This window comes from Cryptomeria japonica, chromosome 5, assembly GCF_030272615.1.
Source record: "Cryptomeria japonica chromosome 5, Sugi_1.0, whole genome shotgun sequence".
Taxonomy (NCBI): Eukaryota; Viridiplantae; Streptophyta; class Pinopsida; order Cupressales; family Cupressaceae; genus Cryptomeria; species Cryptomeria japonica.
Window position 1 is genome coordinate 31,515,051 of NC_081409.1, and position 9,859 is coordinate 31,524,909.

Sequence of the window (9,859 nt, forward strand, 5' to 3'; positions counted from 1 at the left end):
TTTTCACTTTTTTGCCATTTTGGGGGTTTTTAACATGATTTTAATGTGATTTAAATTCAAAAAAACTTTGAAATTTGGGTCAACGCTTGGTCAACGATTTTTTCATGAATCAGGATTTTTTCAGGGAATAAATCGGCTAGCTCTAGGATTCAAGATTAATCAGGTATAGTCGCGATTTTTTGCAGACTATTGCTTCATTGCTTTAAAGAAGTACAAGGCCAGATTGGTTGCTCGGGGTTTTACACAATGGGAGGGCATTGACTATGAGGAGACCTTTGCTCCTACTGCCAAGATGAGTACCATTCGTCTTCTTCTAGCCATTGCAGCTCAGTTTAGATGGAAACCTCACCAGATGGATGTTAAGAGTGCATTCCTCAGTGGTGAGTTGCAAGAAGAAGTTTATATGACTCAACCTCCTGGCTTCAAGGTTCCTAGTAAGGAACATCAGGTTTGTTGATTGCTAAAAGCCCTATATGGCCTGAAGCAAGCCCCTCGAGCTTGGTACTTTAAGATTGATCAGTATTTGGTTGAACATGGTTTTCAGTGCAGTCCCTCTGACACTAATCTGTATGTCAAACTCTCTGGTGATGATATCCTTTTTCTTGTTGTCTACGTGGATGACTTGATCATTACTGGCAATTCAGCACATTTGATTACAGCCATCAAACAGGACTTGTGTCAAGCTTTTGACATGACAGATTTAGGGCTTCTCCATTATTGCTTAGGTGTCAAAGTGTGGCAGACTGATGACAGTATCTTTATTTCACAGTACAAGTGTGCCCGCAGTTTGCTTGACAAGTTTCGAATGCAGGATTGTAAACCTGCTTCCACACCTATGGAGAAAAGGTTGAAGTTATCACCCAAGTCTAATTCACCTGTACTAGATGAAACCAAATTGTAATGTCCCCATTTTGCGAGCATCAGAATTTGTAAGAATTAGCCTATCATTTGACCCTCGTAGGCTAACAATTATTGATAGAGGGCCTCGTGTGGCAGTTACTTGGTGATTAGAGACATTACTCTTCAGCTGGATTCAGGTTTTGGCATTTGCACAGGTTTTTTTGACTCAGATTGGCACACTTACTATTTATAGTAAGTTACTATTTTGGGAGAGTCAGGGTTCCTATTAATAGAAAGACACCTGAGCAGAGCTTATTGGCAGTGTCGACCTTGATTGGGCCTTTGCAGCTATTTCTAGACTCAGTTCCACATACTTACTATTTATAGAAAGTCACTATTTAGGGTTTCTATTTTTAGACAGGCATTCAATCACATGGAGAACAGGGAGAGTCGACTCCTAGCTCAGACGGCTTAGCAATCAAACAAGTACATCAAGAGATATTAAAGTTTAAGTGACTTAAGTGATTTATTTAATATTTTAATATTATTATAAAGTTCTAAAGTAACTTTATAATAATAAAGTCACTTTAATATAATAAAGTGCCTTAAGTGAATAATTTAATGTGGGAATAAATCTTTTATCCCACATTGGCCAGGAAGGTGTTTGAGCTCTCTTAAGGAAAGAATAAAAGGAAAAGCAAGAGTTCATTCTCGGCATCCAATTGATGAATAGTATTTTGATTTTTATTGTGGAGCCTAGGGCTTTCGCAATTTTCTTCCTTGATCATAGGAAACGAAAACTTCCTATTGATAGCAATTTTGAAGGTGTGAAATAACATCTGAATTATTGCAGTTGTGGGAAAGAATACTTCAATTCTTTCATTTGTGCAAATTGGTGAAGTTTTCTACAAGGGTTTGAAGTTTATTGTTGAAGAAATTTATAGTTGGTTGTGAATCATCCTTCTTTGGCACATGGAGTTATATCATTCTTGTTGGGAGAGATTATCAACAAGTTATTCAAGGTTTTAAGAGAAGATTGCAAGTTTGTTCTTGCTGCTACAGTGCGTGTGAACAGTGCCGCGCTACAGTAACTCGTGAATAGTGAAATGCTACAGTGATACGTGAATAGTAAAATCGCTACAGTATATTGCATCTTAGTTGAGTCTACTCAAGGGTTCTTCAAGGGTTTTAATTGCTGCTCATTTCTGGATTAGTTGCTGCTGTCATGACATTGAAATTTGGGCAGAATTTATAATTGTTGGAGGCCGTACTATAGCAGCAGCAGCCACACATGTTGCTTCACAATTTACATGGTATTTGAGTTGCTACATTACCCACAACGTAGGTGCTTCATTCGATCAGGTTCTCTTGCATTTAATTTCAGTATTTAATAGACATTCGAAGTTGGTTGTATGCTGCCATTGTATTCAGACCTGGGTATTTTGTTTCATATCATATTCAACTGTCAGCCAAGAGTCTTGGCCCTTTCATATCTGTGGTAATTGGGACATCAATAAAAAGGAGTTGCATATGATATATTTGTAGTATTTATTTCAGTTTGCAAGATAACTGTTTGTCTTAATGTCCCTAGCTGAAAGTCAACATTTCATAATAGGAATTGCATGGCAAATGTTCGATAAAATGCTTATGGCTGTAACTCTCATTTCCATACTCTAGTTTGCAGCATATGTTATTTGCACTTTCTTTATTCCTTGGTGAAACATCATTGAAAACTCAAGCAAAACCCAAACACTGAAAACATTGAAAAATCAAACAAAGGCAGAAAATTGTGGTTGGTTAGAGTCCACCAAGTGTGGGTTCTTACACAAATTTAGGCAGCTAGTAGGCAGCCTCATCTATCTCACTGCCACTAGACCTGAAATCTATTTTGATGTTAGCTACATCTCTCGCTTCATGACGGCCCCAAAAGCTGATCATTGGTTTGCAGCAAAGCGAGTACTGTGATATGTGAAAAGCACTTCCGACTATGGCATTATGTATAGCAGGTGCAACAATTCAAAACTGATTGGTTATACTAACTCAAATTGGGCAGGATCAGTGGATGACAGAAAATCCACTTCTAGGTACGTATTCAATTTGGGTATTGGTGCCGTCACTTGGAGCAGCAAGAAGCAACATGTCGTGGCTCTTTCCTCGCTCGAAGCTGAATATCGAGGAACAGTCAAGGCCACATGTGAGGTAGTTTGGCTCTGAAGGATGCTTTCTGACATGCAGATGCCACAAGCAAGTCCTTCTCCCTTGTATACTAATAATCAAGGGGTGCTCAAACTCACCAAAAATCCAGTCTTCCATGAACGTACTGAGCATGTCGAGCTTCATTGTCACTACATCCGCAAGCTGGTAGAGGACAGATCAGTTCAGTTGCAGTATGTTTCTACAGTGGATCGGACTGCGGATATTCTCACCAAGTCTCTAAGCCCAGATAAATTTGTAAAATTCAGGGGCCAACTTGGTGTTTTTGATAGATTGACCATTAAAGGAGGGTGTTAGAATAATATTCTTTATATTGTTAATGGTCAATATTGTATTTGATGTGTCTACAGTATTAGGTAGATAGAAGTAGATATCATAATTAATATCTACAGTATTTTTGAAACTTCTATATATTGTCATTAGTTCTCAGTTAATATGAAAGAAGTATTTTTACCAGTGAATCTGATTTTCACAAAAGCATTTGAAACTTATTTGTAGGGAATTCTTAGAGCTGGTAACTGTTTTGGAGAGTTGTTAATGCTGTTTGTAGACTTCATAAATTTATTATGCCAGCTTCACCATTGACAAGGTTGTCTGAAACTTGGTGTGAGATTTATTGGAACCTGGTGTGGGTTTGTTGACAGGGTTTATCTACCTGGAGGGAGATGCCTAGCCTTTTGTGACCATTAGCAGGTGTCAAAGTGCTGTTTCAAACAATTTTTTAAGAAGATATTAATTACTGTTGCTATTGCCCCTGCTCCAGGCACCATTATTCCTGACTGTGCAGGTCTGAAACTGGAAATCAGTCCTTTCCTTTCATTTTACAATAACAATTAGGGTGCATTTTAGGTCTCTGAGTATGAAGGAAGGTAAAGACAGCTAAGGAGCATGTTTAATGATAAAAGGTAATAATGTTCGTGTTGTTTTGACTGGAAAACTATAACAACGGTCATGCAACAGCATTATCTGTTGTACAGAGCTGCAAGCACCTAAACATGTATGTATAGCATAAATCCTTCAAATGTATTACAAGCCTACAATGAACTTGTGTTATGATTTTTAAGTTTATCTCTTTCACACATTGAAGTATCAATCTTGTATGCAAAATATCCAAGTTTCATGAACAGCAGTTGAATAAACCAATGAAAACTCAATAGCAGAAATTTATGACAGTGAAGAAAACTTTGCATGTTCATCACTTGGTTCTTATTGTGGTTTCATTAGCAGAAAATTTCATAAAGAAAAAAAAAACACGTGGTTCTTACATGGCTGAGTGTGAGAGACATCTAAGGCCATGAATAATAAAGAGGATAATATAGGAAGGATATATCGGTTAAAATAAGAAGAAAAAATATATATTAGTAAGGGATATGTAAAGAAGATATAATGAGAACGTATTTTTATGGAAGAGATATGTGTATGAATGATGAATAAATAATTAAATATATATAATTTTTGTTAGAAATTAGGATCTCAAGTTACTAATCATTACAAATAAACATAAAATAAATAAAATGTGAATTACAAGATACACAGATTGAATACATTTTATAAAATATATACATGGGAAACCCTTCTGGATTAAAAACACCATAGAGCATCATTTCATTATAAAACACTTGTAGAATGATGTATCTCACACTTTCTTGAGCCACCTTTCCATTCCTCTCTTCTTCCTTTTTAGCTTGGGTCTGGTTTGCAACTTATCATTTCATGTTCTTAGCTCTCTAGTATCTGATGATGGATCACGGAGTGTGATCCGAAATGTTGATACAAAAAACTGTTACACAGTCTAATCCAGAAAGTGTGAAATATATTAAGCTATGGATTGTGAAAATCTGATATCATTAACTTATAGAATGATCTATTAAAACATAGACTAACCAACCCAATCCACAGAACTCCCATGTCGATAACAAAACAACAAAAGAAGGGTCACTGCTCTCAGTGAATGCAATAATAAGAAGGGAAAAGTCCAAAACCTTCTTGCTGATGTCAGAATTTATCATAACTAAAAAATTATATAAAAAGAAATGCATCTATTTTAAGGGGAAGAAAAGGAATCAGGTGCACTCAAATATTGCATTGCAATAACCAAAAGTGTAGTAACCTCAGAATCTCTAAAGCTTAGTGGGTGATCTCAAAATTTGTCATAATTGTTGAATCCTACAAAACTAAAAGCACTCCTTTAATCAAAAACAAATATGAAAAAGGATTTGGTGCACGCTCTCAATAATTGCAATAAACGTGACATAAGGAACACTGTGGAGATAGCAAAAGATCTTTCTACCACCAACTCTGGTGGTTCCTTCATGCTACATCAATTTTTTAAAGAGTGAAAGGAAAGGAACAAAGATTATCATGATACCTCAAATTACTAACTTGTTGGCATCAGAGGGAGGATTTCTTTCAAGCAGACAATTAAAAAAAAAATTCAAGCATACGAACATGAATTTTCCACTAAAACTGGCGCATACCTAATTCCACCCTGCTGAAGACACCTGCATTGACTTGGATGATGAGCCCAATAATCAGATGGATACAGACCTTCCCAAGGTTGAAAGAGAGGATGATGGTTTAAGGAATTTATTTCTTTTCTTTCAGAATACTGATCAGTATTTTCTGGTATAAATATTTTTTAGCAGGGTGTTGAATTCTGCCTGCGTGTTGGCAGCAGCATATTATAGGAAAAACTGCGATTCCCAATTTAACACATAGAATGGCTTTAGAGAGATTCTATTATAATCCACTCAAATTTGAAATAGAATGGAATATTAGTTATACATTTCTATCATCTTTTTCTCTATTTAGAGCCAAGGACAAATTTGGTGGCAGTAACTGATTAGCATTTTATTTGCACTAGGCACCAAATAGTTATCATGCACAATCACAAGCACAAAAAAATATTAACAAGTATGCATATTCATGAGAAAACAACTTGCATTATTTTGAACAACCAAGCAGTCATGAAACAGCGAGACATAAAATTCTATATGCACAATTATTTGGCATATATATAATATAACACAAGGATAAAACAGACAGGTGTGCATAATGATGATTTGAATAGATTGTAGTTATTGCAGGTGGTTTTAGCTGAAGCCTGATTATTATGATGATTATAATTGTTCTCCCTCACACAAGTTATGTACCTATCATGATAGCTAATAAACTTATTTGCTTCATGCACCGCACATTTTTCAGTTATGAGGTATTTTTTTGGTTTTATAATTGGAACTACTTTGCACTCTCCATATGAATGGAAAATGACTCAGGTTTGTGGTGGAAAGATGACCGCTGAAGCTAAACAGAAATTCGCATTAAATTGCAATCTTTATACATAATAAGCTGTCTCAAAAAAAATTAAACCGTAAAATTCTCCAAAAATTAAAGCATTCACTAGGAAAACGAATGTACCAACTTAAACTAATCCAAAAAGTGCCAGGACATTTATATCTCTAAAACAAAATGGGCAATCTCCAATTTTAACAAAACTGTAAGAATCCTACAAACATAAAAGCACTTGCGAGAAAAACGACCATGCCCACTTAAGTTAATAAGAAAAATGGCTTTAGAGAGATTCCCAATTTAACACATAGAATGGCTTTAGAGAGATTCTATTATAATCCACTCAAATTTGAAATAGAATGGAATATTAGTTATACATTTCTATCATCTTTTTCTCTATTTAGAGCCAAGGACAAATTTGGTGGCAGTAACTGATTAGCATTTTATTTGCACTAGGCACCAAATAGTTATCATGCACAATCACAAGCACAAAAAAATATTAACAAGTATGCATATTCATGAGAAAACAACTTGCATTATTTTGAACAACCAAGCAGTCATGAAACAGCGAGACATAAAATTCTATATGCACAATTATTTGGCATATATATAATATAACACAAGGATAAAACAGACAGGTGTGCATAATGATGATTTGAATAGATTGTAGTTATTGCAGGTGGTTTTAGCTGAAGCCTGATTATTATGATGATTATAATTGTTCTCCCTCACACAAGTTATGTACCTATCATGATAGCTAATAAACTTATTTGCTTCATGCACCGCACATTTTTCAGTTACGAGGTATTTTTTTGGTTTTATAATTGGAACTACTTTGCACTCTCCATATGAATGGAAAATGACTCAGGTTTGTGGTGGAAAGATGACCGCTGAAGCTAAACAGAAATTCGCATTAAATTGCAATCTTTATACATAATAAGCTGTCTCAAAAAAAATTAAACCGTAAAATTCTCCAAAAATTAAAGCATTCACTAGGAAAACGAATGTACCAACTTAAACTAATCCAAAAAGTGCCAGGACATTTATATCTCTAAAACAAAATGGGCAATCTCCAATTTTAACAAAACTGTAAGAATCCTACAAACATAAAAGCACTTGCGAGAAAAACGACCATGCCCACTTAAGTTAATAAGAAAAATGCCATGACATTTCAGTCGCTAAAACATTGTAGGCGTTCTCAACATTTGCCATTCCAGTAAAAAATTTAAAAACGTATGCACCCAATACAAAATCAAATACACCCACTTAAGCTAAAACAAATTTTTCATATGTCTATGTCGTTAATGAATATGTTATACCTTATCGTTAATGCTACTGTAAGATTTTTGCGATTTACGTTGTATCCCAGCACGTCCCCCTTCTTTTGACATTTGAATCTCTTAAACATTATGGATGTTCTCAGAACATGCCAAAAAATAAATCTCTTAAAAAAAATACACCCAATACAAAAACAAACACACCTACTTAACCTCGAGCTTAAAACGAAAAAAAAATACGCACCAAGCGAGGCAAGACTCTGCCCTTCTCCACAATAACTTCAGAATCAGAAGCAGAACGAACCTCAATATCATATATTCTTGACCGAAAAAAACTCTCGCCCATTTTCCTTAACAGATTCCTAATCTGCTTAGTTTCCACAGAAATAAGCCTCTTGTTCCCACCTTGCTGCCCATTCTCACATTCAAAAATAATACTGGGAATCCTTCCTGCTTTCCTGAGCTGTACGGCTGCATGTCTCTTTGTTTTGGCCCTGGGAAGAGCCCTTATGATCTCTGCAAATTTCGGGTCTGGTTTTGGGTATTCATCTTTCACTTCAAGATTAAAGTGATCTTCTTCCACGTCTGCCAATGCTGCAGACGAAAATGGGACTCTATCAAGGGCAATTTGAATCCTTGCATATCTCTGTACAATTGATTTGAATAAGGTTACAGTATTGTACCGCCTACCCAACATTGGTTAGAATTCAAGGTATCCTGAAATTCAAATGACAAACAGAAAGAATAGGATTGAAGATTTTTGCTAGGTGTTTTCAGTTTGCTTTTTTCAATTATTTCGTCTATGCGCAGTTTTCTGTTGCTGTGAATAGTTTGCAGCAGCAAGTGTAAAAACGTGTGTCTCGGTGCAAATTGGTTTTTTTTCTTTTTAAGTGGGATTTTAAAATATCAAAATTTGGTATGTATTTTATTTACCTTCATATGATCGAATCCGTTAACGAAACTTAGTACCCAGCAATAATAATTGATGGTTCAATTTTGAAGTATGTTTAATTAAATTTCAAATGAGTCAATGGGCTTGGTCTATTGGTGAAGTTGAATGTTTCCAAATTAGCTCATCAAGATCAAGTCTTTTTTAGTGCAAGGCTCAAACATCATTAGGGATGGGGTTGAGATTGTGCCTTGGAGTAATTTGTGTTGCTTGTGTTTTAATTTTTTATCCATTATTACAACATTAATATGTTTAATTAAAATGTGTGTATAATTGTATTTATATTTAATATAAAATAAATTATATTAATGTAATATAACTTGAATGGTAAACTAGTATAGGTATTGGCAAATTTTCATATATGTTGAATGTATTTTAAATTAATGGTGATTTGTGATATGTTTGAATATATTATTATTCAAAAAAATCAGCATTCGTTTATTGTAACATTAAGTTACACAACTTTATTGTTTAATTTCTTTGTAACCAAATCATTTTTTTGGGAGGCGCGATGTCGTTTCGAGTCACCCCATGGGCTAGGGTTTCTTCTTCCCCTAGTTGAGAGGCGCGAAGCTGGGCGTCTATAGCGAAGGGGGGTAGGTTTCATTCCCGTCTAGGCGTGGAGTCAACAAGCAGATCGGCAGCGGTTCTAAACCAAGATCGATTCGCTGCTCGGGATGAAGGTTTCAGGATTTTGGTTTTCATTCCCGCTCTCGGCTCATTGCAGAGAATGCTCAATGGGTGGGGGGAAGTGTTAGGCGAGCGTTGGTTCAAAGGGATTCCCATCAACCGTCAGGAGGTGTGTCTCGTAGCACAGGTAACCCGACCATTGTTGCTACGTCTTTGGTCCCCACGGCCAAATCTGCTTTCGTTATTCTATCGGAGGAGGTTGAGAAGGAAGTTGAGCATAATGAAGTGGTTTTTCAGAGTTAGGGCTTATTGGGCGCTTTATCGGCAGATGGTCGAGTCTTGGTGAGTTGCACAAATGGATCTCAATTAATTGGGAACCCTTGATGGAGGATTATGTGTAGATTTACCCACATGCTCGTGGCTTTTTCGTTGTGGTTTTCCAAAGTGTGGCAGACAGAAACAAAGTCCTCGGCGATGGTCAATGGAGTTGGGAGGACAAACACATGTTGATGCTGAAATCGTGGCATCCAGCCTTCAACCCTGAATCAGAGTCGTTCGATCAAACTCTTATTTGGATCGGACTTCCAAACCTTCCAATGCAGTATTGGTTTGACTCCTATTTTGAAGTTGTTGGGAACTCCTTAAGTACATTTTTAATGAC

At 36.0% G+C, this 9,859-nt stretch overlaps 1 protein-coding gene across 4 annotated transcripts in view; it reads right to left on the minus strand.

Annotated features, from left to right (window-relative positions):
- The window catches only part of LOC131057409 (uncharacterized), a 91,470-nt gene extending 82,957 nt beyond the window's left edge, over positions 1–8,513 (minus strand). Inside the window, exons 1-2 of one of the 4 annotated variants that reach the window (XM_057991586.2) lie at positions 7,864–8,513; positions 7,662–7,741 (exon numbers count right to left, since the gene is read on the minus strand). In XM_057991586.2, coding sequence (XP_057847569.2) covers positions 7,662–7,741; positions 7,864–8,316 — 533 coding nt within the window. In that variant the 5' untranslated portion in view covers positions 8,317–8,513. The remainder of the gene's footprint in view (positions 1–7,661; positions 7,742–7,863) is intronic. The other 3 variants (XM_057991587.2, XM_057991584.2, XM_057991585.2) reach the window with 3 other exon arrangements.
- Positions 8,514–9,859: the final 1,346 nt, after the last annotated feature.